Source organism: Myxine glutinosa, chromosome 5 (assembly GCF_964187855.1).
Source record: "Myxine glutinosa chromosome 5, kmMyxGlut1.1, whole genome shotgun sequence".
Classification (NCBI taxonomy): Eukaryota; Metazoa; Chordata; class Myxini; order Myxiniformes; family Myxinidae; genus Myxine; species Myxine glutinosa.
The window spans coordinates 17,919,190-17,947,116 of record NC_136265.1 but is presented as its reverse complement, the minus strand read 5'-3'; the positions used below and the strand labels follow the sequence as shown (position 1 = coordinate 17,947,116).

Sequence of the window (27,927 nt, the reverse complement as noted above, 5' to 3'; positions counted from 1 at the left end):
GATCACGTTTTTATCCTTTTATTATTATTACCAATTATTGTTTATACGATTATTTTGCAATAATATTAATAGCCGCGAAGCCGGTGTTGTGAATGAATGCGTACGTATTATGTTGAAAAGCCAGATTTTGCTGGATCCCTTGAGAATTTCGAAGCTTTGACGCACCAAATCGCTCAATGGAGGCCGCCATCTTGCGGATGCGGAAGTATGCCTAACTAATTGAAAAAAGTTCAATAGGAGTTTGTTTCACCCGTCTTTTTTTTGATTCACAATCTTATGCACCTCTAATTTGTAATTAAAATACTTTAAGACCAATCTCGTTCCCTGGGCCCTGGTTGTCTTCAACGAAAATCGTCACCAATTACTGGAACCAATGAGATTCGAGCATTTGAAAAAATATTTCAAAAACCAAATCAGTCAATGGAGGCCGCCATCTTCCGGATGCGGAAGTATGCAAAAAAAATTGCAAAAAAGTTCAATAGGAGTTTGTTTCACCCGTCTTTGTTGGATTCACAATCTTATGCACCTCTAATTTGTAATTAAAATACTTCAAGACCAACCTCGTTCCCCGGGCCCAAAGGGCCCTGGTTATCTTCAACGAAAATCGTCACCAATTACCGGAACCAATGAGATTCGAGCATTTGAACAAATATTTCAAAAAAGCTTTTTACCGCATTTCGGAGGCTGAAAACGGCGTCAAATATTGTAAACTTGATGAAGAATTATTTTTTAGAAATCTCGCGGCCGTAGGGGATAGTTTTTCACGAATTCGGAATTCACCGAATTAATCAAGAAGGCAATTTTATAAATTTTATAGCCGGCGAAGCCGGTGTTGTGAATGAACGCGTACGTATTATGTTGAAAAGCCAGATTTTGCTGGATCCCTTGAGAATTTCGAAGCTTTGACGCACCAAATCGCTCAATGGAGGCCGCCATCTTGAGGATGCGGAAGTATGCCTAACTAATTGAAAAAAGTTCAATATGAGTTTGTTTCACCCGTCTTTTTTTTGATTCACAATCTTATGCACCTCTAATTTGTAATTAAAATACTTTAAGACCAACCTCGTTCCCCGGGCCCTGGTTATCTTCAACGAAAATCGTCACCAATTACCGGAACCAATGAGATTCGAGCATTTGAACAAATATTTCAAAAAAGCTTTTTACCGCATTTCGGAGGCTGAAAACGGGGTCAAATATTGTAAAATTGATGAAGAATTATTTTTTAGAAATCTCGCGGCCATAGGGGATAGTTTTCCACGGCCGGAAATATCCGAAGTTGAGACGTAATTCACCGAATTAATCAAGAAGGAAATTTTATAAATTTTTATCTCATTCAGAATGCAAATGGTGTCATTTTGAACTAGGTACGATACCTACCACACCTACCTACGACCAACTACCTAACCTACTGATGCCATAGTGATGGGTAAAATAGTCGCAAGAGGCTTTGGCTTCGCCGGCTCATTGTGGCTTTGCAGTCGGTACTAGTAGCCGGCAAAGCCGGTGTTGTCAACAAACGAGTACGTATTATGTTGAAAACCTGATTATGCCTTGGCTCGAGAATTCCGAACGCAGTGGACGCAGCCATCTTGCGGATGCGGAAGTATGCATAACAAATTTAAAACGTTCATTAGGAGTTTCTTTCACCCGTCATCGTTTGATTCACCATCTTATGCACCTCCAATGTATTAATAAAATAATTTAAGACCAACATCGGCCCGCACGGGCCTGGTTATCTTCAACAAAACGCGTCACCAAACACCGGACCCAATGAGAGTCGAGCATTTGCAAAAATATTTCTAAAATGAAATCGCTCAATGGTGGCCGCCATCGACCGGATGCGGAAGTTTGCATAAAACAATTGCGAAAAAGTTCAATAGGAGTTTGTTTCACCCGTCGTTCTTTGATTCACAATCTAATGAAACCTCTAATTAGTAATTAAAATACGTGAAGACCAACCTCGTTATCTTCAACAAAAATCGTCATCAAACACCAGAACCAATGAGATTCGAGCATTTGAAAAAATATTATTACGCGTTTCGGAGGGTGAAAACGGCATCAAATATTCTAACATTGACGAAGAATTATTTTTTAGAAATCTCGCGTCCATATGGGATAGTTTTTCACGGCCAGAAATATGGTATAAGCGGTTTACATATTTAGTTTAGAAATACGGATAGTTTTTCACGGCCGGAAATATCCGAAGTTGAGACGGAATTCACTGAATTAATCACTGTAAGCTAACGTCTTCTGGTGGAGGAAGCCGCAGTGCCCGGAGAGTCAGAGAACCATCCCTGGCGCCTGACAGCGACTGAAGTTAGAAGACGACACACATACTGTGAAAACGTATGTTAAGCCCAGTTAAAATTTCTTAAAATAGGCCCTAAGCTAGCACAACGTATAGTTACTTCCTTAAGCTTCTTGTGACATTTATTGTATGCAGGTATTGCCATTGGGGAGGACTGTCTGCTCTTCTCTTTTACCAAGTCTTACCAGGTATGGTACCTACTACACCTACCTACTACCAACTACCTAACCTACTGATGCCATAGTGATGGGTAAAATAGTGGCAAGAGGCTTTGGCCTCGCCGGCTCATTGCGGCTTTGCAGTCGGTACTAGAAGACGGCGAAGCCGGTGTTGTCAATAAACGAGTACGTATTATGTTGAAAACCTGATTATGCCTTGGCTCGAGAATCCGAAGCGCAGTGGAGGCCGCCATCTTGCGGATGCGGAAGTATGCATAACAAATTGAAACGTTCATTAGGAGTTTCTTTCACCCGTCATTGTTTGATTCACAATCTTATGCACCTCCAATGTATTATTGAAATACTTTAAGACCAACATTGGCCCGCACGGGCCTGGTTATCTTCAACGAAACGCGTCACCAAACACTGGACCCAATGAGAGTCGAGCATTTGCAAAAATATTTCTAAAATGAAATCACTCAATGGAGGCCGCCATCGACCGGATGCGGAAGTTTGCATAAAACAATTGCGAAAGAGTTCAATAGGAGTTTGTTTCACCCGTCGTTCTTTGATTCACAATCTAATGAACCTCTAATTAGTAATAAAAATTCGTTAAAACCAACCTCGTTATCTTCAACGAAAATCGTCACCAAACACCAGAACCAATGAGATTCGAGCATTTGAAAAAATATTTTTTTAAAGGTTATTACGCGTTTCGGAGGGTGAAATATTCTAACATTGACGAAGAATTATTTTTTAGAAATCTCGTGGCCGCCGGGGATAGTTTTTCACGGCCAGAAATACGGTATAAGCGGTTTACATATTTAGTTTAGAAATACGGATAGTTTTTCACGGCCGGAAATATCCGAAGTTGAGACGGAATTCACCGAATTAATCACTGCAAGCTAACTTCTTCTGGTGGAGGAAGCCGCAGTGCCCGGAGAGAACCAGCCCTGACAGCGACTGAAGTTAGAAGACTACACACATACTGTGAAAACGTATGTTAAGCCCAGTTAAAATTTCTTTAAATAGGCCTTAAGCTAGCACATCGTATAGTTGCTTCCTTAAGCTTCTTGTGACATTTATTGTATGCAGGTATTTGGGAGGACTGTCTGCTCTTCTCTTTTACCAAGTCTTACCAGGTACGGTACCTACTACACCTACCTACTCCCAACTACCTAACCTACTGATGCCATCGTGATGGGTAAAATAGTCGCAAGAGGCTTTGGCTTCACCGGCTCATTGCGGCTTTGCAGTCGGTACTAGTAGCCGGCGAAGCCGGTGATGTCAATAAACGAGTACATATTATGTTGAAAACCTGATTATGCCTTGGCTCGAGAATTCCGAACGCAGTGGACGCAGCCATCTTGTGGATGCGGAAGTATGCATAACAAATTGAAAACGTTCATTAGGAGTTTCTTTCACCCGTCATCGTTTGATTCACCATCTTATGCACCTCAAATGTATTAATAAAATAATTTAAGACCAACATCGGCCCGCACGGGCCTGGTTATCTTCAACAAAACGCGTCACCAAACACCGGACCCAATGAGAGTCGAGCATTTGCAAAAATATTTCTAAAATGAAATCGCTCAATGGTGGCCGCCATCGACCGGATGCGGAAGTTTGCATAAAACAATTGCAAAAAGTTCAATAGGAGTTTGTTTCACCCGTCGTTCTTTGATTCACAATCTAATGAAACCTCTAATTAGTAATTAAAATACGTTAAGACCAACCTCGTTATCTTCAACGAAAATCGTCATCAAACACCAGAACCAATGAGATTCGAGCATTTGAAAATATATTATTACGCGTTTCGGAGGGTGAAAATGGCGTCAAATATTCTAACATTGACGAAGAATTATTTTTTAGAAATCTCGCGTCCATATGGGATAGTTTTTCACGGCCAGAAATATGGCATAAGCGGTTTACATATTTAGTTTAGAAATACGGATAGTTTTTCACGGCCAGAAATATCCGAAGTTGAGACGGAATTCACCGAATTAATCACTGCAAGCTAACGTCTTCTGGTGGAGGAAGCCGCAGTGCCCGGAGAGTCAGAGAACCAGCCCTGGCGCCTGACAGCGACTGAAGTTAGAAGACGACACACATACTGTGAAAACGTATGTTAAGCCCAGTTAAAATTTCTTAAAATAGGCCCTAAGCTAGCACATCGTATAGTTACTTCCTTAAGCTTCTTGTGACATTTATTGTATGCAGGTATTGCCATTGGCGAGGACTGTCTGCTCTTCTCTTTTACCAAGTCTTACCAGGTATGGTACCTACTACACCTACCTAATACCAACTACCTAACCTACTGATGCCATAGTGATGGGTAAAATAGTGGCAAGAGGCTTTGGCCTCGCCGGCTCATTGCGGCTTTGCAGTCGGTACTAGTAGACGGCGAAGCCGGTGTTGTCAATAAACGAGTACGTATTATGTTGAAAACCTGATTATGCCTTGGCTCGAGAATCCGAAGCGCAGTGGAGGCCGCCATCTTGCGGATGCGGAAGTATGCATAACAAATTGAAAACGTTCATTAGGAGTTTCTTTCACCCGTCATTGTTTGATTCACAATCTTATGCACCTCCAATGTATTATTAAAATACTTTAAGACCAACATCGGCCCGCACGGGCCTGGTTATCTTCAACGAAACGCGTCACCAAACACTGGACCCAATGAGAGTCGAGCATTTGCAAAAATATTTCTAAAATGAAATCACTCAATGGAGGCCGCCATCGACCGGATGCGGAAGTTTGCATAAAACAATTGCGAAAGAGTTCAATAGGAGTTTGTTTCACCCGTCGTTCTTTGATTCACAATCTAATGTACCTCTAATTAGTAATAAAAATTCGTTAAGACCAACCTCGTTATCTTCAACGAAAATCGTCACCAAACACCAGAACCAATGAGATTCGAGCATTTGAAAAAATATTTTTTTAAAGGTTATTACACGTTTCGGAGGGTGAAATATTCTAACATTGACGAAGAATTATTTTTTAGAAATCTCGTGGCCGCCGGGGATAGTTTTTCACGGCCAGAAATACGGTATAAGCGGTTTACATATTTAGTTTAGAAATACGGACAGTTTTTCACAGCCGGAAATATCCGAAGTTGAGACGGAATTCACCGAATTAATCACTGCAAGCTAACTTCTTCTGGTGGAGGAAGCCGCAGTGCCCGGAGAGAACCAGCCCTGACAGCGACTGAAGTTAGAAGACCACACACATACTGTGAAAACGTATGTTAAGCCCAGTTAAAATTTCTTAAAATAGGCCTTAAGCTAGCACATCGTATAGTTACTTCCTTAAGCTTCTTGTGACATTTATTGTATGCAGGTATTGGGGAGGACTGTCTGCTCTTCTCTTTTACCAAGTCTTACCAGGTACGGTACCTACTACACCTACCTACTACCAACTACCTACCTACTACCAACTACCTACCTACCTACTACCAACTACCTAACCTACTGATGCCATGGTGATGGGTAAAATAGTGGCAAGAGGCTTTGGCTTCGCCGGCTCATTGCGGCTTTGCAGTCGGTACTAGTAGCCGGCGAAGCCGGTGTTGTCAATGAACGCGTACGTATTATGTTGAAAACCTGATTATGCCTTGGCTCGAGAATTCCGAAGCACAGTGGAGGCCGCCATCTTGCGGATGCGGAAGTATGCATAACAAATTTAAAACGTTCATTCAGAGTTTCTTTCACCCGTCATTGTTTGATTCACAATCTTATGCACCTCCAATGTATTATTAAAATACTTTAAGACCAACATCGGCCCGCACGGGCCTGCTTATCTTCAACGAAACACGTCACCAAACACCGGACCCAATGAGAGTCGAGCATTTGCAAAAATATTTCTAAAATGAAATCACTCAATGGTGGCCGCCATCGACCGGATGCGGAAGTTTGCATAAAACAATTGCCAAAGAGTTCAATAGGAGTTTGTTTCACCCGTCGTTCTTTGATTCACAATCTAATGAACCTCTAATTAGTAATTAAAATACGTTAAGACCAACCTCGTTATCTTCAACGAAAATCGTCATCAAACACCAGAACCAATGAGATTCGAGCATTTGAAAAAAAAAAATTTTTAAGCTTATTTCGTGTTTCGGAGGGTGAAAACAGCGTCAAATATTCTACAATTGACGAAGAATTATTTTTTAGAAATCTCGTGGCCATTGGGGATAGTTTTTCACGGCCAGAAATACGGTATAAGCGGTTTACATATTTAGTTTAGAAATACGGATAGTTTTTCACGGCCGGAAATATCCGAAGTTGAGACGGAATTCACCGAATTAATCACTGCAAGCTAACTTCTTCTGGTGGAGGAAGCCGCAGTGCCCGGAGAGAACCAGTCCTGACAGCGACTGAAGTTAGAAGACTACACACATACTGTGAAAACGTATGTTAAGCCCAGTTAAAATTTCTTAAAATAGGCCTGAAGCTAGCACATCGTATAGTTACTTCCTTAAGCTTCTTGTGACATTTATTGTATGCAGGTATTGGGGAGGACTGTCTGCTCTTCTCTTTTACCAAGTCTTACCAGGTATGGTACCTACTACACCTACCTAATACCAACTACCTACCTACCTACCTTCTACCAACTACCTAACCTACTGATGCCATGGTGATGGGTAAAATAGTGGCAAGAGGCTTTGGCTTCGCCGGCTCATTGCGGCTTTGCAGTCGGTACTAGTAGCCGGCGAAGCCGGTGTTGTGAATGAACGCGTACGTATTATGTTGAAAAGCCAGATTTTGCTGGATCCCTTGAGAATTTCGAAGCTTTGACGCACCAAATCGCTCAATGGAGGCCGCCATCTTGCGGATGCGGAAGTATGCATAACAAAATGAAAAAAGTTCAATAGGAGTTGGTTTCACCCGTCTTTTTTTGATTCACAATCTTATGCACCTCTAATTTGTAATTAAAATACTTTAAGACCAACCTCGGCCCGCACGGGCCTGGTTATCTTCAACGAAAATCATCACCAAACACCGGAACCAATGAAATTCGAGCATTTGAAAAAATATTTCAAAAACCAAATCACTCAATGGAGGCCGCCATCTTCCGGATGCGGAAACATGCATAAAAAATTGCGAAAAAGTTCAATAGGAGTTTGTTTCACCCGTCTTTGTTTGATTTACAATGTTATGCACCTCTAATTTGTAATTTAAATACTTTAAGACCATCCTCGTTCCCCGGGCCCACACGGGCCCTGGTTATCTTCAACGAAAATCGTCACCAATTACCAATGAAATTCGAGCATTTGAAAAAATATTTCAAAAAAGCTTTTTACCACATTTCGGACGCTGAAAACGGCGTCGAAAATTGACGAAGAATTATTTTTTAGAAATCTCGCGGCCGTAGTGGATAGTTTTTCACGGCCGAAAATATCCGAAGTTGAGACGGAATTCACCGAATTAATCAAGAAGGAAATTTTATAAATTTTAATCTCATCCAGAATGCAAATGGTGTCATTTTGAACTATGTACGGTACCTACTACACCTACCTACTACCAACTACCTAACCTACTGATGCCATAGTGATGGGTAAAATAGTGGCAAGAGGCTTTGGCTTCGCCGGCTCATTGCGGCTTTGCAGTCGGGTTCTAGTATTATTATTACGCTATTATCATTATTTATTGTTATTCATTTGAAGCGACATTTGGAAAAACGCCACGATAAGGTGGAACACCATTCAAGCTGATAAATATACACCTTGACATATTTTTCCAAGGTGGACAAATATAATAAAACATGGGAGTTCTGCCAGATTTTTTTCAGTTGAGCTGAAACCAGGTTGGGTTAAACGAGTGTGAAAATAATACGGCGTCCTTTTATTCGTGAACTGTAATGACACTCACTACACGGTGCACGTTTACGAAGATAGTTTGTGTCGCCCCAACTTCGGAACTCCTGGTGAAGTGGAGGAGGAGGTGATGAGAGGGAGTTCGAGTAGGGGGGGTGTGGGGGGGATTGATTGGGTGTTTAGTTGGTTGTGTTGCATGAGTAACGACCAAATACATCGACGTCAGACAGACTGTCGACCCACAGACGCCAAATTGCGTATTTTAGTGTGATGACAGATTCACAGGGCTCATGGAGGCCCCACTGGGCCATTGTTGCGTTTTCATGGGGCCCCAAAATGACTAACACCATCCCTGACCCGCTGACCGTTCCTCCCTATCCTAAATTTCCTATAGTGAAATTTACCTCTGGGTGTTGGGGAGAAAGGGGGAGGGGCAATAACGTAAGTGTTACGGATTCGTCACTTCCCCCCTTGTTGTTATTATATACTGTTAGGATTTTTAGTTTCAGGTAATATTGTTGTTAAGATTTCTGTGTGTAATGGAGATGACTTTAGTAAAAGGTAAAAAGAAAGGTTTGTGGAGGAAAAAGAAAAACTCGGCAAAGAAACCGAAACCGGAAGAGGAAGAAGAAGAGGGAAAAAGTCGGCTGGAGTGGAGACAGCCGTGAGTCGCATCGAGGCTGTGAGCTGACTTCCTCGTATTGGTTGCGAGGGAATTGAGGCTTCCCGTGAAAAGGATTGCCTGCGACATCGTCCCATTCTGAAATTGCAATTAAACCTGCATCTCAGGTTTTGTACCAAGCATGAACTATTGTTGGCGGAAAAGCAAGCACCTCCATTACAGGCCGATCCGCCACTTTTCCTCGAGCAGGCCGTCCGCCTGGTGCTTCTTGTTTTGTTGTTGGGATTCCCATATCGACCTCATCGTGTTGATCGTCGTTGATTTCCATATCGGCTTCATCGTTGGTGGACTTGGGGGTGTGAATTGCACTCTCGTTTTGCGGGGATCATTACCGAGTGCCGCTATCTTCTCGACCTCTCACCTCGTAACTCCTCGTCCACAGCCGCCGACCGATATCTGCTGTGTTGGTCTTGCCGTTCCGCACGATTTCGACCTTCGCCCAGTGTGGGGGGTGCGTGCACGGACTTCGGGATTGTTACATTCCACTCACGTTTGGCATATCGTGAGTTTATTGATTTGAGTGTATTGGGGAATGATGGTGGCATCATGTGTATCATTTATGAGATGCAAGTGATATTTTTTTATGGTACCTTCATTAAGAGTGTTATTACTGTTGTTACGGATTCGGCCCTAATGATTGTTGTTATGATTATTGTTGTTGGTTCTAAGTATTCTGGTGATTGTGGTTGAAGGGAAAGGGTTATTAGACGTAGTTAAAAGATTTAAAAGCGCTCATGGTAAAAATGTGGCCGGAAATCCGGATCGTGACCGGAAGAGGTGGAGCGAGGAAGAAGAGGCGGTAGCAGATCGTGAACAGACGTTGTTGTTGAAGCTCCGGACCGAGCGGTCGACGTACAGTGCGAGTGAACTTTGCGTCCTTGAAGGGAAGTTCGGGCAATAAGAGATATTGCCGGAGTGCGTGGAGCCTGTGTCGTCGGGTATCCTCATTGAGGAGGATAGGTTCCGGAGGTTCCGGAGGATCCTGGCCTCAAAGCCCGGGTTCGAGTGAAAGCCGTCCGCCAACTTCACCACGCGAGCAACCTGCAGTGAACTGGTTTTGGTCGTGTCGGCTGGGCATTTTTCCCCGGTGGTTTGCCAGGGACGGCTGTGCAAGAAAGGGCGCTTGAGAATTATACGGAGGCTCGCGGATTGAACCGCAAACGTGTACGTCGGAGCGCGTCTTTGTGAGGTTCCTTTCCACCACTGTATTGCTGGGTGCTGAACAACGTGACCTCGGGGTCACCTCGATCACCTAAGCCTCAATTGACTTTGATCAGGCCTTGACTCCCTGATCGTGGGAGCGCACAGAGACATTGGGACGTCGCCTTGGAGGGGTGCAGAGACATTGGGGAGGTGCCGTGAGTTTGGGGTTAAGGGGCTTGATAAGGTTACCATCATAAGATATGATAGTAGGGGTGATTGCCCCCATTGTTGTATGGCTCTTTTTGTGTGATTTCTAATATATTATTGTTTGTTCATAACCTGGTGTGGTTGCATTATTGATTTGACTGTTTCATTTGCTGGTTCCATTGAGGGTTTCATTATTTGCTTGATTTCAACCGAGGATAACACATCTTTCTGCCGGGGAGCCTCTCGGGGTTCGGAGGTCTACCCGAGACCGGAGGTAAGGGGAGGACCCCGTAACAGAAATTGGGGGCTCGTCCAATTGATATTCGTGGGCTCGCAATTGGGTCTGCGTCCGGGATATAAAAATTCCTAAATTTAGTGGGTGGCATTCTGGCCAACCATGGACCACCTGTTGGGTGGCATTGAAACCCACCTTTGGACCACGTGTCAGTGGCCCTATTCACCAGAGAAACGGCTCGATCTTGAGGAGGAGAAAACTTAGATGCCCCTTTTGTTTCAAATGGCTTGTATGTCGGTCTCGGGCAGCCGGTTTTTGTTAGGGAACACCACAAAACAAGAAGCAGCAAGATAACCCCAGCAGCAAGTGCCTCCATTTCCTTTCTCCATTTCTTCCCTCGAGTCCAGGTCCTGGGTTATAGTGTTTGTAAATAAAGGTTAAAGTTTTGTAAATGTAAATATAAGAATGTTGCCCACCGGTTATGTGTTTAGTTTCAAAATTCCGGAAATACGCGAACAGTTGTGGGTGTGAGTCTGTTAGTTCGCTGCTCAACGCATTAGGAGGGACATATCTCGTGTAAATGATGTCGCACACATGGGGTTAGAGTTAAAATGTTAGGGGGATTACATGTATGTGTCACACTAATGGTAAATGTTAAAATTCAACGCCGACTCTACCGGTCGCTCCGCTTAAGGTCGACTCGGGGCGAGTCTGGTCGGAGAGGGGGGTCGTGTTGCGGTTTTGTGAATAAAAGCAACCCCCCTATAGTTAGTACACCACAACATGTAGCCTCGTATAGTTGGAGTTATTTCTTATTAAATGTAAAGCATAATCCCCTTTCCAGTGTTAGGATGCGTTGATATGCGTTGAGGTAGGCAGGATGATAGTAGGCCTCATTGAAGCCTAAAGTGTGTTACATGCTCCTCCCCAAACCCCGGTCACGCTGTACCTCCGAGCCCCGAAAGGAGTCACGGCAGAAAGATGTGTTATTATGTGTGTCAATGACCAATGGTGAAACCACACCAACCGATTGTTACCAAAAAACAAGTATTGTATTAATGTCACACAAGAATAACAGCACAAGTACAATATTCTTGCAATTGCACAAACAAAATACCATATAATTCCTATGATGGTACCATCAGTTTCTTACTCAATAACTCACTGTGCTCCAAGTGAGCGAAAAGAACATTCCCCAAAGTCTCTGTCCCGGCACCAAGCCAAAGTCGATCCACGCTCCTGTGATCACAAGTAACAAGCCGTATCGAGACCAGAATCCAGGTCGGCTGACAGTCAACGCTGCCAAAGAGGCACAAAGGTGCACCCAAAAGGCGACTGGGAAATCACACCTTCGGGTATGAACCTTCAGCGGCTCCCAAACGGAGAACCACAAATTCCCAATCGAAATCCATGTTACACATGCAAACCAGGCTAACGGCTGGGCGCGGTGAAATGGCTGAAGCGAGGCGAAATGGCGGGCGGGCCCGTAATTGAGGCGTACCTGCTCTCCAACAACAATTCTCTTCCAACAACAACAATGCGGAATCAACCGCAAAACCTGTCACGCAGGTTTATCTCTCACAGCGATCACGATTCTGTCACAGGAATCCCTTTCCCGGGAAAACCAAAGTTCACTCATGACCCACGTTCGCCAGCGTCTGTTCGAAACCTCATAGCCGATCAGCCGTTTTTCCCACCCTCACTTGTTCCACTTTTCTTCCTCCTCTTCTTCGTCCGGTTTCTCCCGATCCGGTTTCCGGTTTCTTTTAAAACACTAATTTTTCACCTTTTGAAAACAGTTATCTCCATTTCACTTAAACGATAACAATAATAGTACATGGAACCAACAATGCTTACAGTGGATGAAAACCACAATGACGGAAGTGACGGATCCGTAATACTCCCCACCCTCAAGAAAGAAAGTTGGAACATAGTGAAAACTTTCTTTTCATGCAAAAAACCCTTTTTAACAAACAAAAGTAAAACTCACACCCAAATGATCAACTCGCATGAGCAATAATAATTAATATTCCCCAGAAGAAAGCAACAAAACTTACAAACACCCTACAGGAATTTTCAAAGTTCGTTCACTCTGGATAAAGCATCAGCAACGACATTGTCCCTGCCCTTTACATGCTCAATTTCCAAGTTGAACTCCTGCAAAGCCAAACTCCATCTCATCAACCTCTGATTTTTATTTTTCATTTTTTGAATGAAGGTTAAGGGGTTGTGATCAGTGAAGAGTTTTAACTCTGGATTCTCTTGCACCCCGTTGTGATCGAGGCACGACAGGTGAGACAGGAACCATTTTTTTCACAGGCTTCCTCTCATAATATTTCTTCAGTCGGTTGACATGACACAGCTGCCGCTTTTTCCATCGGTCGGGAGTTGTCACCACGTAATCTGTTTCTTTAACCCTCCTTTCGATTGCATAGGGACCAAAATACCTAGCCTGTAGTGGCTGACCTGGAACAGGAAGCAACACTAACACTTGGTCCTCCGGACTGAAATTTCTTATCTGAGATTTCTTGTCATGTCTCATTTTCATTTTATCCTGTGTCACTTTCAAGTTTTCTCTCGCAACTTCACAAGCCTTTACCAATCTGTGCCTAACCGTTGACACTGTTGACTCTACCACTGTTGACTGCGACTCCTCCTGTAGCCACTGTTCTTTCACCAATTTCAATGGTCCTCGCACTGCGTGTCCAAACACAAGTTCAAAAGGACTGAATCCCAATGACTCCTGAACAGATTCCCTGGTAGCAAACTTGCAAAACCACCTGAAAGTGGTTTTGCAACACTAACAGAAGTGCAAAATGTGGTTTTCAACGCCAGCACAAGTGCGGAAATCTATTTTCCAACGCCAGCACAAGTGCGGAAATCTATTTTCCAACACCAGCTCAAGTGTGGAAAGTGGTTTTCAAGCCAACACAAGTGCGGAAAATGGTTTTGCAACAATAACACAAGTGCGGAAAGTGGTTTTGCAACACCAACACAAGTGCGAAAAGTGGTTTTCAATGTTAACACGAGTGCTAAAAGTGGTTTTGCTGTTCTCACCCAAATGCGAAAAGTGGTTTTCAATGCCAGCACGAGTGCGGAAAGTGGTTTTCAACGCTAGCATAAGTGTGGAAATTGGTTTGGCAACACGAACACAAATGCGAAAAGTGGTTTTCAATGCCAGCACAAGTGCGGAAAGTGGTTTTTGCAACAATAACGCAACTGCGAATAATGGTTTACAACAATACCACGAGCGCGGAAAGTGGTTTTCAACACGAGTGCAAGTGCAAAAAGTGTTTTTTAACACAAACATGAGGGCGAAAAGTGGTTTTGCAACACAAACATGAGGGCGAAAAGTGGTTTTGCAACACTAGCACGAGTACAGAAAGTGGTTTTCAATGCCAGCACGAGTGTGGAAATTGAGTTTGTAACACCAACACAAATGCGAATTGTGGTTTTCAACAGTAGCACAAGTGCGGTAAGTGGTTTTCAACGCCAGCCCTAGTGCGGCAAGTAGTTTTGCAACACTAACTCAAGTGTGGAAAGTTGTTTTCAACGCCAGCACAAGTGCGGAAAATGGTTTTGCAACACTAACACAAGTGTGAAAAGTGGTTTTCAACGCCAGCACAAGTGCGGAAAGTGGTTTTGCAACACTAACACAAGTGGTAAAAGTAGTTTTAAACACTAACAGGAGCACGAAAAGTGGTTTTCAATGCCATCACAAGTGTGGAAAGTGGTTTTGCAACACGAACACAAGTGCGAAAATATGTTTTCAACTGGAGAACGAGTGCGGAGAGTTGTTTTCAACACTAACACAAGTGTGGCAAGTCGTTTTCAACACTAGCATAAGAGCAAAACGTGCTTTTCAACACGAGCACAAGTGCGGAAAGTGGTTTTGCAATACCAACCCAATTGCGGAAAGTGGTTTTCAACACCAGCACAAGTGTGGAAAGTGGTTTTGCAATACTAACACAATTGCAAAAAGTGCTTTTCAACACGAGCACAAGTGCGGAAAGTGGTTTTGCAATACCAACCCAATTGCGGAAAGTGGTTTTCAACACTATCACCAGTGCGGAGAGTGGTTTTCAATGCCAGCACTAGTGTGGAAATTGGGTTTGCAACACTAACACTAATGCTATTTGTTGTTTTCAACACGAGCACAAGTGCAGAAAGTGGTTTTCTACGCTGGCACGAGTGCGTAAAGTGGTTTTGCAACAATAACACAAGTGTGAAAAGTGATTTTCATCCCCAGCACAAGTGTGGAAATTGTGTTTGCAACACTAACACAAATGCGAATTGTGGTTTTCAACAGGAGCACAAGTGCAGAAAGTGGTTTTGCTATACTAACCTAAATGCCAAAAGTGGTTTTCAACACTGGCACGAGTGCAGAAAGTGCTTTTCAACGCCAGCATAAGTGTGGAAAGTGGTTCTGCAACACCATCTCAAGGGCGGAAAGTGGTTTTCAACGCCAGCACAAGTGCGGAAACGGGTTCTGCAAAACTAGCACGAGTGCAAAAAGTGGTTTTCAACGCCAGCACAAGTGCGGCAAGTGGCTCTGTAACATAAGCTCAAGTGCGGAAAGTGGTTTTCAACGCCAGCGCAAGTGCGGAAAATGGTTTTGCAACACTAACACAAGTGTGAAAAGTGGTTTTCAACGCCTGCACAAGTGTGGAAATTGGGTTTGCAACACTAACACATGCGAATTGTGGTTTTCAACACCAGCTGAAGTGCAGAAAGTGGTTTTGCTATACTAACCCAAAAGCGAAAAGTGGTTTTCTACGCTGGCACAAGTGCGGAAAGTGGTTTTCAACGCCAGCATAAGTGTGGAAAGTGGTTTTGCAACAATAACACAAGTGCAAAAAGTGGTTTTCAACGCCAGCAAAAGTGCGGAAACTGGTTCTGCAACACTATCACGAGTGCGAAAAGTGGTTTTCAATGCCAGCACAAGTGTGGAAAGTGGTTTTGCAACACTAACAGAAGTGCAAAATGTGGTTTTCAATGCCAACACAAGTGCGGAAATCTATTTTCCAACACCAGCTCAAGTGCGGAAAGTGGTTTTCAAGCCAACACAAGTGGAAAAAGTGGTTTTTAACGCCAGCACAAGTACGGCAAGTGGTTCTGCAACACTAGCTCAAGTGCGGAAAGTGGTTTTCAATGCCAGCATTAGTGTGGAAAGTGGTTTTGCAACAATAACAAGTGTGAAAAGTGGTTTTCATCCCCAGCACAAGTGCGAAAAGTGGTTTTCAACACTAACACGAGTTCGAAAAGTGGTTTTCTACACTAACACAAGTGCTCAAAGTGGCTTTCAACACTAACACAAGTGCGAAAAGTGGTTTTCTACACTAGCACAACTGCGAAAAATTGTTTTAAACACTAACAGGAATGCAAAAAGTGGTTTTGCATCACCAGCACAAGTGCGGAAAGTGGTTTTGCATCACTAGCACACGTGCGGAAAGTGGTTATGCAACACGAGTGCGGAAAGTGGTTTTCAACACTAACACAAATGCGAAACGTTGTTTTCAACTCTAACAGGTGTGCGAAAATTGGTTTTTTATCACTCGCACAAGTGTGGAAAGTGGTTTTCAATGCTCGCACATGTGCGAAAACTTGTTTTCAACACTAACACAAGTGCGAAAATGGGTTTGCAATACTAGCACAAGTGTGGAAAGTGGTTTTCAATGCTAGCACGAGTGCTAAAAGTGGTTTTTAAGCACTAAGGGGAGTGCAAAAACTGGATTTCAACACGAGCACATGTGCGACAAGTGGTTTTCAACACCAGCACAAGTTTGGAAAGTGGTTTTCAACACGAGCACGTGTGCGAAAAGTGGTTTTCAACACAAATGCGAAAAATGGTTTTAATCACCATCAGGAATGCGAAAAGTGGTTTTGCATCACTGGCACAAGTGCGGAAAGTGGTTGTGCATCACTAGCACAAGTGCAAAAAGTGGGGTTTTCCTCACTAACACAAATGCAAAACGTGGTTTTCAACTCTAACAGGTGTGCGAAAATTGGTTTTGCATCACTCGCACAAGTGTTGAAAGTGGTTTGCAATGCTCGCACATCTGCGAAAACTTGTTTTCAACACTAACACAAGTGCGAAAAGTGGTTTTCAACACTAACGCGAGTGCGAAAAGTGGTTTTCAACACCAATACAAGTGCGAAAAGTGGTTTGCAACAACACGTGCGAAAAGTGGTTTTCCACATGAGCACAACTGCGAAAAATTATTTTCAACATGAGCACGAGTGCGTAAAGTGGTTTTCAACACGAGCACGAGTGCGGAAAGTGGTTTTCAACTCTGACAGGAGTGCGAAAAATGGTTTTCCATCACTAGCACTAGTGCAGAAAGTGGTTCTGCATCACGAGCACAAGTGCAAAAAGTGGTTTTGCATCACTCGCACAGGTGCAAAAAGTGGGTTTTTAAAGGCTAACATGAGTGCGAAAAGTGGTTTTCAACACTAACAGGAATGCGAAAAGTGGTTTTGCATCACTAGCAAAAGTGCAAAAAGTGGATTTTCAACACGAGCACGAGTACGAAATGGTTTTTCAAAATTAGGAGGAGTGCGAGATGTGGTTTTCATTCACTAGCAGAAGTACGGAAAGTGGTTTTGCAACATGAGCACGAGTGATGAAAAAGATTTCGCAACACTAGCACATGTGCAAAAAGTGGTTTACAACACAAGAATGAGTGCGAAAATGGGTTTGCATGTGTGGAAAGTGGATTTCAACACTACCCCTAGTGCGGAAAGTGGTTTTCAATGCTAGCACGAGTGCTAAAAGTGGTTTTTAAGCACTAAGGGGAGTGCAAAAAGTGGATTTCAACACGAGCACATGTGCAACAAGTGGTTTTCAACACCAGCACAAGTTTGGAAAGTGGTTTTCAACACGAGCACGTGTGCGAAAAGTGGTTTTCAACACAAATGCGAAAAATGGTTTTAATCACCATCAGGAATGCGAAAAGTGGTTTTGCATCACTGGCACAAGTGCGGAAAGTGGTTGTGCATCACTAGCACAAGTGCAAAAAGTGGGGTTGTCCTCACTAACACAAATGCAAAACGTGGGTTTCAACTCTAAAATGTGTGCGAAAAGTGGTTTGCATCACTAACACAAGTGTGGAAAGTTGTTTTCAACACTAACACAAGTGCGAAAAGTGGTTTTCAACACTAACACAAGTGCGAAAAGTCGTTTTCTACACCAACACAATTGCGAAAAAATTTTTAAACACTAATAGGAATGCGAAAAGTGCTTTTGCATCACTAGCTCAAGTGCAAAAAGTGGTTTTGCATCACTGGCACAAGTGCAAAAAGTGGGTTTTTTTAACCGTGAAAAGTGGTTTTCAACACTAACACAAATGCGAAACGTGATTTCAACTCCAACAGGTGTGTGAAAAGTTGTTTTGCATGGATGGAGCAGATCAGGACTACCGACGTGAAGCGCATGGAGCGGAGCAGGACAACTGACGTGAAGCGCATGGAGCAGAGCAGGACTATAGACGTGAAGCGCATGGAGCGGAGCAGAACAACCGACGTGAAGTGCATGGAGCAGGGCAGGACAACCGACGTGAAGCACATAGAGTGGAGAAGGACAACTGATGTGAAGCCCTTAGAGTGGAGCAGGACAACTGACGTGAAGTGCATGGGGCGAAGCAGGACAACTGACGTGAAGCGCATGCAGTGGAGCAGAACAACCGATGTAAGGTACATAGAGTGGACCATGACAACCGACATGAAGCACATGGAGTGGAGCAGGCCAACCAATGTGAAGCGCATGGAGTCGAGCAGGACTACCGACTTGAAGCACATAGAATGGAGCAGGACAAACATCATGAAGCTCATAGAGTGGAGTAGGACAACCGACGTGAAGTGCATAAAGTGGAGCAGGACAAATGACATGAAGCACAAAGAGCAGAGCAGGACAACCGACGTGAAGTGCATGGGGCGAAGCAGGACAACTGATGTGAAGCCCTTAGAGTGGAGCAGGACAACTGACGTGAAGTGCATGGGGCGAAGCAGGACAACCGACGTGAAGCGCATGGAGAGGAGCAGGACAACCAACGTGAAGCACATGGAGCAGATAAGGAAAACCAACGTGAAGCGCATGGAGAGGAGCAGGACAACCAACGTGAAGCACATGGAGCAGATCAGGACAACCGACGTGAAGCGCATGGAGAGGAGCAGGACAACCGATGTAAAGCACATGGAGCGGAGCAGAACAAGCGATGTAAAGCACATGGAGCGGAGCAGAACAAGCGATGTGAAGCACATGGAGTGGAGCAGAACAACCGACGAGAAGTGCATGGAGCGGAGCAGAACAAGCGATGTGAAGCACATGGAGTGGAGCAGAACAAGCGATGTGAAGCACATGGAGACGTAGCACGGCAACCGAGCTGAAGCGCATGAGAAAAAAGCCTGTCACTTACTTGTAACATTTTGTGAACAGAAGTATTATTGCCCTTTAATTTGACTTGACCCGTCACATTGCCAATGCAGAGGCAGCCATTGATGTACAGACGTGAAGATTAGCGTCTCGCTCTGTCATAGTGACCGGAAGGAGGAGTTATCCTAGAGGTGGCTGGATGCTTACGTTGAACTGCCGAGCTAGAGTACTGCATTGAAAAGAGTCAAAGGTAAGCGGCACAAAGAGGCATGGAGTAAATATATGGAGCACGCTAAACGGTCCAGCTGCATCTTTGGAGAACCTCAAACGACAAAACTAGCATGTTGAACAGAAGTTGCCATTCCTGTATTTGTCAGTACGTGCTGTAGAAAGCCATATAAAGTGGTGATTAGCATATGGAGACAAAACGCCAGAGTGGACTTTGCCCTTGAGTTTGTTCAAGTCAACTCCCCGTGAACTTTGCTCACCTGTCTAGTGAGAGCCTTCGGAGTCCAGGCCACCGCAAATAAGGCTTCCTGCTGTCGTGGTTACGCATTCCAATGGAAGCCTGAGTCCTTCTTACAAGTCACCCTTTCGCCATGTCTGAGTTGAATGTCAAAACAGTGATCTTCGGTCTGATAGTAGGCCTGGGTCTTGCGTTGTACGTGAACGAGACAGGTATCGCGGTGATTCTTATTCAGGATAAAGACACGGATTGGTCTATGCACTTCGTGAGACCTGCTATTGAGGAGGCCATCAATGAGGTGAATGAGAACATGTTGAATGGTGAGTGACTGGTGGTGGTTTTGTGAATCGAAGCAACTTTGACGGATCTCTCTCCGAAGAAGCTTCTTCTTCTCCCTTGAAACACACTTTATGACTGTGGTTAGCATCAATTGCGGACGAGGGGGGAAGGGTTGGGGAGAAGGTTAAGGCCATCTCTTGTGGTGTCCATCTTGTTACCTCCGCCACCAAAGGTGGTTGGAGATTATGTTTTCACCCCTCTCTGTTTGTTTGTGAACAAAATATCTCAAGAAGTTGTGGACGGATTCGGACGATATTGGGCAGAGATGTAGCGTATGTTACAAGGACGAAATTATTCGATTTTGGTGAAGATCTGAGTATGGATTCGGATATGACATTTATTTAAAATTTTATAAAATATTTTTAAAGTGATTCTTCACCATTGGGAGATAGGGCTAAAAACGATACATAGCAGGATATCTCAAAAGGTTATGGATGGATTTGGACGAAACTTGGTGGACCGGTTGGGTGTCTGACAAGGACAAATAGATTCGATTTTGGTGAAGATCTGAATGTGGATTCGGATATGAGAATTATTTAATTTTTTAAGTGATTCTTCAAAATTGAGTGATATGGCCAACCAGGTGGAGGTATGCTCTCTACTGAGTACCGTTCTAGTTTTTCTCATGTACGCCACCCCAGTACTTTCCCTTCCACAGATCTCCTGATGTCCCTGTTACGTACTGTTGTTGTGCTTCTCTCTCTCCCCCCCTCTCTGCTATTATATGTTCTATCTGTTAGCTCTTATATGAGCCTCGACTTGGTATACAAAAAAAAGGAGAAGCAGTTTCTTGGTCAGGGTGGTGTGCCATGCCTTCCCAGCAGTCGTTAGGGCAGGAACTTTGGAATTTGTTCAAGGTTCCGGCGATAGCAAAGCTCGGCTACTTGTCTTCCACCAACTAATGTCGGAAGACGGGATGCCCAGGTTAACATCTGTCGGAGGAGCATTGATGCCAGGCTCTGCCTGCGAAACACCAGGACGAAATTTTGTAGTTGTGCTGAGATTCGGGCGGGAAGTTCCCCCCATGCCTGCTGTAGGCTATCCTGCCATCCCACATGAGATGCTATCGCAAAACGGTCCTTGTATATCACTTTTCTTTTTGTTTGTTTATTATTTTTATTTTTTTGTATACATAATCGAGGCTCATGTAAGAGCTAACACATTGAACATGAAAACATGCACAGACACATAAAACATGCAATGAAGGGAGCAGGAGACAAAAGGGGGAGAGAGGGAAGCACACATGCACAACAACAGTAGAGAACAGGGACGTCGGTAGATCTGTGACAGGGCGAGGGCTGTGGGAGGAGTACACGGTATAAAGCAAATGAACACTTCGAGGAATTTTAGAAAAGAAGTTGGGGGATTTAAAGAGGAGGATTGGAGGTGTTTTTTGTGTTTCATTGGTGAAACTTCAGTTCGACAGTTATAGGTGTGTACACCTCCACTGCCTGGCAATTGCAAGATGTGATTGTGAATGAGCACATTCAGTGTGGGTGATAACATGGGTCGGTGTTGGGCTGCAGGTGTCGGAACAACTTTTATTACGCGCAGTTACATAAGTTGTCTGCTCGAGCTTTATTTAGCGTGTGTGGCTTCATCCTTCTGATGGCTTTTTGTTGTTCGGGCTGCAATTAGAGAGAGACAGATATATCTGAATAATTCCTTCAGCCTCCTGACTACCTGATGCAATGACCATCCGAAATGTCAGCTGGAAACTGTGTGTCATCGTTGTTTCAACCTTTCAATCCTAAACGGTGGATCCACAATCTCAGTTGTCTGAAGGTCATGAGAGAGAGGAGGATGGTAGTTAACAGAAGAGAATAGAATAGAGAAAGAGTACGGAATCCGTCAAAAAAATTGAAAACAGAATATTTGACACAAGTGATCAGGAACTTCCAGGTAACTGAATACGGTTCGTAGGTAAGTTTTGCCTCCTGAACGTTAAAAATGGAAATTTCATCAAACAAAAACTTTCCGTCAATTTTTACCTGTTAACGTGTTGCACCTGTTCAATTGACAAAGTTAGTTTTCCTGCGGTTCTAGCTTCTGCAATTACTGTGAAAGATTCCCTGTTTTGTGTTTTCAGCTGTTTTCGAACTGAAAACTCACATGCTTGTAGCCTGAGATTGATGTCAGAATAAATCTGTGGATAATTTAGATTTAAAAACAAAAAACAACGAGAAAACATCTGAAAATGCAAAGCCCATTCGTGTCCATTTGTATTCAGATGTCTTCTTCTTCCATAAGCTAAACATGACGACTCCAGTTTAATGAAAATGAAAATTGATGATTTTATGCAGCCTTGACCTTTGACCTTTTTTATTTAAAAAAAACAAAAAACACATTTGCTCCTAGCATTTAATTAGTGAACCAATTCAGTGATCCAATCTGCAAATTCTTTAAATTTCAGGTCAATTGTATGGAAATTGGTGATTTTATGCAAACTTGACCTATGACCTTTTGATCTATAAAAGCAATCGGCTTCCAGCTTTTGATTGGTGAACCAATTCAGTGATCCTATATGGAAATTCTTAAAATTTCAGGTCATTCAGATGAAAATTGACGATTTTATGTGGTGCTGACCTTTGCCCTTTTGACCAAATTATTAATTAGCCTTCTCTGTATTATCATAATAAAGCTTTGTTGAAAATTTGAAGACAGAAGTCAAATGTAAATTGAAATTTCAGGTCATACGGATGAAAATTGATGAATTTATATGATGCTGACCTTCGACCTTTTGAGAAAATTATTAATTTGTCTTCTCTATATGCTCATAATAAAGTTTAGTTGAAAATTTGGTAAAATTCAAATGGTAAATTTAAATTTCAGGTCAATTGGATGAAAATTGATGATTTTAGGTGATGCTGACCTCTAACCTTTTGACCTTTTGACAAAATGAGTCTTCTCGATATTAATTTGTCTTCTCCATATTATCATAGTAAAGCTTTGGTGAAAATTTGACAATAGCTCAAATGGTAAACTAGAGCAATGCGACTGTCGCCAATATGCCTGTCGCATAATCCCTCAATGGGTAGATGTCCTAAAAATAAACAAATTTGATTAAAACCCCTTCAGCTGTTTTCAAGTATCACATTTTCACCAGCCATGACAGGTTTCACATCAATCGGTGAAGCGGTTTCAGAGAAGGGATTTTTTAAAATATTGGCTTTCAAGCGAATATTTCTGCCATACCACATGACATATGACCTTTAAAATATATACACTCTGCATATGTATGGGTAGAGGATCATATTTGTGAAGTTTCATGTTGATCAGATAAGGTTGGGTTCTATTCAAGATGGATGCCAAACCACGTGACCTACGACATCATCATTTTCAAACAATATGCAACAATGGTGTTAGATGATATTTGTAAGATTTAGCATCGATAGGAAAAGCAGTTTAAGAGATATGATTTTTTATTATTTTCCTTCAATGCAATATGGCTGCCACACCATGTGATCAATAATATTTTCGTCATCAACTTTTAATCACCATGCCTAGTCAATGACATGTAAAGTTTCGAGTCATTCGATTTGGTGGTTTGGGAGAAAATGTTTTTTAAGGTTTTAGGTTCAATCCAATATGGCTGCCAAACCATGTGACCTATGATGTCATAAATTTAATATTTCAATACAAATGGGCATGCAATTTCAGATTTTGTCGGATAAGGAATTAGATTAAAACATTTTTGGCTAGTATACCACTTCACCTATGATATCATTATAATGCTTTTGTTCCCTATTGTGAGTACTTAACAATGTGCCAAGTTTCAAATTTTCCCATTCAGCTATTTCCGAGAAATCATTTTTTTTATATTTGCGTTTAATCCAAGATGGCTGCCATACCATGTGACCTTTGACGTCACAATTGTCATAAAAACATTCTGCATGGGTGTCGCTCCTACCCAGAAAGTTTAGTCTCAATCAGCCATGTGGTTGCTGAGAAAAACGAGGTTTAGCCTGTATGGATGGATGGACGTACGTACGGATGGACAACCCGAAAACAAAATGCCTCCAGCCACCTTCGTGGGTGGAGGCATAAAAAAAGTTCCGGCCCCGGACAGACAGGTAAACAGACAGACACACAGAAGTGATTGCATAACCCCATCCCCCACACAAAGCTTCTCTCTAGATATTCAAGAGAGCTGTTCACCACCACCTCAGATCACCCCCAATGTAAAACCATGATCTTTTCTACCCTCGTTTACCTCCCCACCCCTCCACCCAAACACAATCCCTCCTCCTTTCAAGTCTCCAGTGTAATAAGATATTTAGGGTTCTTCACCCCCGTTTACTTGATATGGGACTAGCCGAAAGCACCCGGCGTTGCCTGGGTTGTTTTTGAATGAATTTACTACTATAATTCAGCTTTTACTCGTGGCCGTAGAAGATTGACTACTATAATTCAGCTCAGCCTTTAATTGAGAAATGGGCCCAGCCCGGCCGAGGTGGGCCTCGACCGGCCTCGCCACCGAGCCGATAACCTTCCAGGGGCCCGTCCGGACATTTTTTGTATTAGAGGTTTCCTCCTGTCTTTCACCGTGCAGGAGATTAGCGCGTGCAGACAAACAAACAAACAAACAAAAACTTTATTTTGTATATACAGTCACGTGAAAAAGTAAGTACACCCCATGTAAAGTTTTGACTTTTTCAACATATTTCAACAACATATTTCAACATACAACATACAACATTTGATCTTCATTTCAACAATATTGATAGATAAAGGTGATATAATATAACAAATATCATGAAACATTTACATTTTGTAGTCCATTGTATAATTTAAATAAACATAAATGCAAATTTTGCATGAGGAAAAAGTAAGTACACCCCTACATTTATCACTACTTCAAATACCTAAAATTAGAATCAGGTGCAGCAGCTCAGGTGCAAATGATTTGAACATCGTTAGAGAGGATCTTGGAGGAACCTGTCTTATTTAAACCTCAGACATTTAGTTTGGTTTGCTCTTTGTTGTTGAAGTGTGTGGCGTCACCATGACGAGATCAAAAGAGCTCTCTGAGGCCTTCAGAAAGAAGGTTATAGATCCCTAGGAGTCTGGGAAGGGATTTATAAAACACTCCAAACAATTTGAAATCAATCATTCGACTGTCCGGAAGATCATCTACAAGTGGAGAAGATTCCAAACAACTGCCAACTTGTTCAGGCCAGGCCGCCCCAGCAAGTTCAGCCCGAGAGCAGACCGCAAGATGCTGAAATAAATCTCTAAGGACCCCCAGAATGTCATCACGCGACCTGCAGGTAGCTCTTGCCACTGTTGATGTCAAAGTGCATGAGTCTACCGTTAGAAAGAGGCTGCACAAGTTTGATCTGCATGTGAGGTGTGCCAGGAGGAAACCTTTCCTGTCCAGAAAGAACATCAGGGCAAGACTAAAGTTTGCCAATGAACACCGAGGCAAAGACCAGCACTTCTGGAACAATGTGCTCTGGACAGATGAGTCAAAGGTGGAGCTATTTGGCCACAGTACCAGAAGACATGTTTGGCGAAAACCAAAGACAGCATTTGACCACAAGAACCTGATACCAACTGTAAAGCATGGTGGTGGAAATATTATGGTTTGGGGTGGCTTTGCTGCATCAGGGCCTGGGCAGCTCACCATCATAGAATCCACTATTAATTCTTCATTGTACCAGAAGGTGCTTGAAGATAATGTGAGGCCATCTGTCGGAAAGTTGAAGCTCAACCGAAGGTGGACCTTGCAACATGACAATGACCCTAAACATACCAGTAAATCCACCAAGGAATGGCTGAAAAGAAAGAAATGGAGGGTTCTGGAATGGCCAAGTCAAAGCCGGGATCTAAATCCAATCGAGATGTTGTGGGGGGATTTGAAACGAGCTGGGCATGCAAGAAACCCCTCAAACATCGCACAGCTGAAAGAAGACTTTCATTGGAGGAGTGGGCAAAAATTTCTCCCAGTCGATGTCAGAGACTGGTAGACAGGTATAAGAAACGCCTACTTGAGGTTGTTTCTGCCAAAGGGGGCAATACCACCTGTTAGAGCCAAGGGTGTACTTACTTTTTCCACATGCGAAATTTGCATTTATGTTTATTTAAATTATACAATGGACTACAAAATGTAAATGTTTCATGATATTTGTTATATTATATCACCTTTATCTATCAATATTGTTGAAATGAAGATCAAATAGCCGTATGTTGAAATATGTTGAAAAAGTCAAAACTTTACATGGGGTGTACTTACTTTTTCACGTGACTATATATATATAGATAATCTAATACTGCGACACATTAAAATCACACGCCTCCCTCAATAATTTATGCTGAGGAATTTGATCATGTGACATGATACATCATTCTGAAAGCACAACAAAACTGGGACAGCAGTATAATTGGCAACAGGTTATTAAGAATGTAGAAAGGAATGGAACGTTTCTCGAAACATTCCTTGTTTAACCCTCATTTCTCAGTTGAGTTTGTGGTGTTGCTCGTCTTATCCGAAAATGAAAATGTCTGCCAGCATTTCAAGCTCACCGATTCTCAAACCACTACAGCCACCAGATGGCATCCTCCAATCATGTAAACAAACATACATTTATACTGCCAATTATTATTACTATTATTAATTTATAATAATGTTATTATTATCATATCATGATTTTTGTTGTTGTTATTACTTTTGCTTTTAGAAGTGGCCTTTGAAAAATTATGCGATAATGTGGGACGATGCTCAAGCTGCTTTCTATACTCCTTAACATGCTCTTTTTCCAAGGTGGAACAAGACAATAAAACATGGGAATTCCTCTGGATTTTTTGCAGTCGACTATAAAGCAACATATGCTTGGCAACTGCGGAAATACGGAGAAGCCCTCTTACTCGTAACACAGTCTAGGCCTCTGAAGCGCTGTTCATTAATCAAGGGAGGCACAAGGCACCCCTCCCTTTATATAAGGGATCGTTTCTCTGTATGCAACTTTAACATGGGGATTGAAAATGCGTTTCTCGGCTTCTACTGGATGAAATTGGCTGCAAATTTCAGAAGTAAATACTTTGTACATTGAGGTAATATGTTCCAAATTTCAGCAACGGCCGTTTCCGCATTCTTGGGTTTTATTAGGAAAACCCTCAAATTCACGTTGGTGTCTGTCCGTCCGTCCGCCCACCCACCGAAAATGGGTTGGCGCTTATATCTCAAAGGCCATACATTGAAACTAGCTGAAACTTGGAACAATATACACTTCCGGTCTAAAGTTTTAGAACACCTCAATTTTTCCAGTTTTTATTGAAATTTACACAGTTTAATGTCTAGTGAATAACCTGAAATGGTACAAAGGTAAGCAGTAAACTGCTCGAGGTGAAAAAATAAGTTTAGGTGAGCAAAAACGGGAAAATAATGTAAATTGCACAGTTATATTGTGAAAAAGGCCTTCTTCAGGGAACAAGTTCTCCCCTATGGGCTGGTGCTCCTGCCTCACACCTGGCTCGGCTTCACGCTGTTGAATCCAAAGCTTTCAAAATCATTGGAATCTCCCGCGATGAAGCTATCTCTGAGGGCCTTTCACTCACTCACCGCAGGCAGGTAGGTGGTCTTTCTGTCTTCGACCGACTCCTCTTCGGCCTTGCTCCCCCAGCTCTCTCTGTGCTCTGTCCCCCAAATATTCCTACAGGTCGCACAAGATCTGCCAGCAACCCTCTGATGGTTAAACTGCCGAAATCTCGGCTCTCCGCTCACCTTCACTCTTTCATTCCTCTTTTCTCCCGCCTGTGGAACAAACTCCCACACTCCCTTCAATCCCTCTCCTCCCTCCAGGTCTTTAAAACAGCTGTTCACCACCATCTCTTATCTTCCCCCATCCATAACCTTGATCTTTTCTACCCCCACTAATTCACCCCAGATCCACCTTGTTTGAAATTCCAACTTATTTCCTGGAATTCCTGGCAGTGTCCATATGTTTATACCTCTCCCACCCCCCCCCCCTTCACATGCCTCCCCCCCTTCACATGCCTCCCCCCCCTTCACATGCCTCCCCCCCAAAGCCCTCTCCCTCCCACAGATCTCTCGATGTCTCCATGTCTCTCGGTCCCTGCTCTCAAATGTTGTGTTTGTGTCCTTCCCCCTCTCTCTCCCCATCTTGTCTACCGCTCCCGATGTTATTTGTTTTATGTGTCTGTTTGTCTTTCTGTGTGATTAATGTTCGCTCTCTCACGAGCCTCG

At 43.0% G+C, this 27,927-nt stretch overlaps 2 protein-coding genes across 4 annotated transcripts in view; both read left to right on the top strand.

The window, feature by feature from the left end:
• The window catches only part of LOC144892086 (uncharacterized), a 42,268-nt gene extending 31,459 nt beyond the window's left edge, over positions 1-10,809 (top strand). The window contains exons 3-7 of the mRNA XM_078777255.1: positions 8,207-8,268; positions 8,356-8,405; positions 8,852-8,960; positions 9,068-9,462; positions 10,687-10,809. Coding sequence (XP_078633381.1) covers positions 8,207-8,268; positions 8,356-8,405; positions 8,852-8,960; positions 9,068-9,462; positions 10,687-10,809 — 739 coding nt within the window. The remainder of the gene's footprint in view (positions 1-8,206; positions 8,269-8,355; positions 8,406-8,851; positions 8,961-9,067; positions 9,463-10,686) is intronic.
• An 8,275-nt stretch (positions 10,810-19,084) lies between these two features.
• LOC137427898 (guanylyl cyclase C) overlaps positions 19,085-27,927 on the top strand; it is a 219,445-nt gene continuing 210,602 nt past the window's right edge. The window contains exon 1 of one of the 3 annotated variants that reach the window (XM_078777647.1): positions 19,085-19,166. Coding sequence is in view for 1 of the 3 variants with exons in the window: in XM_068117705.2 (XP_067973806.2) it covers positions 19,516-19,702 (187 nt within the window). In the remaining 2 variants the exon portion in view is untranslated. Of the gene's footprint in view, positions 19,167-19,406; positions 19,703-27,927 lie in introns of those variants that run through there. The other 2 variants (XM_078777646.1, XM_068117705.2) reach the window with 2 other exon arrangements.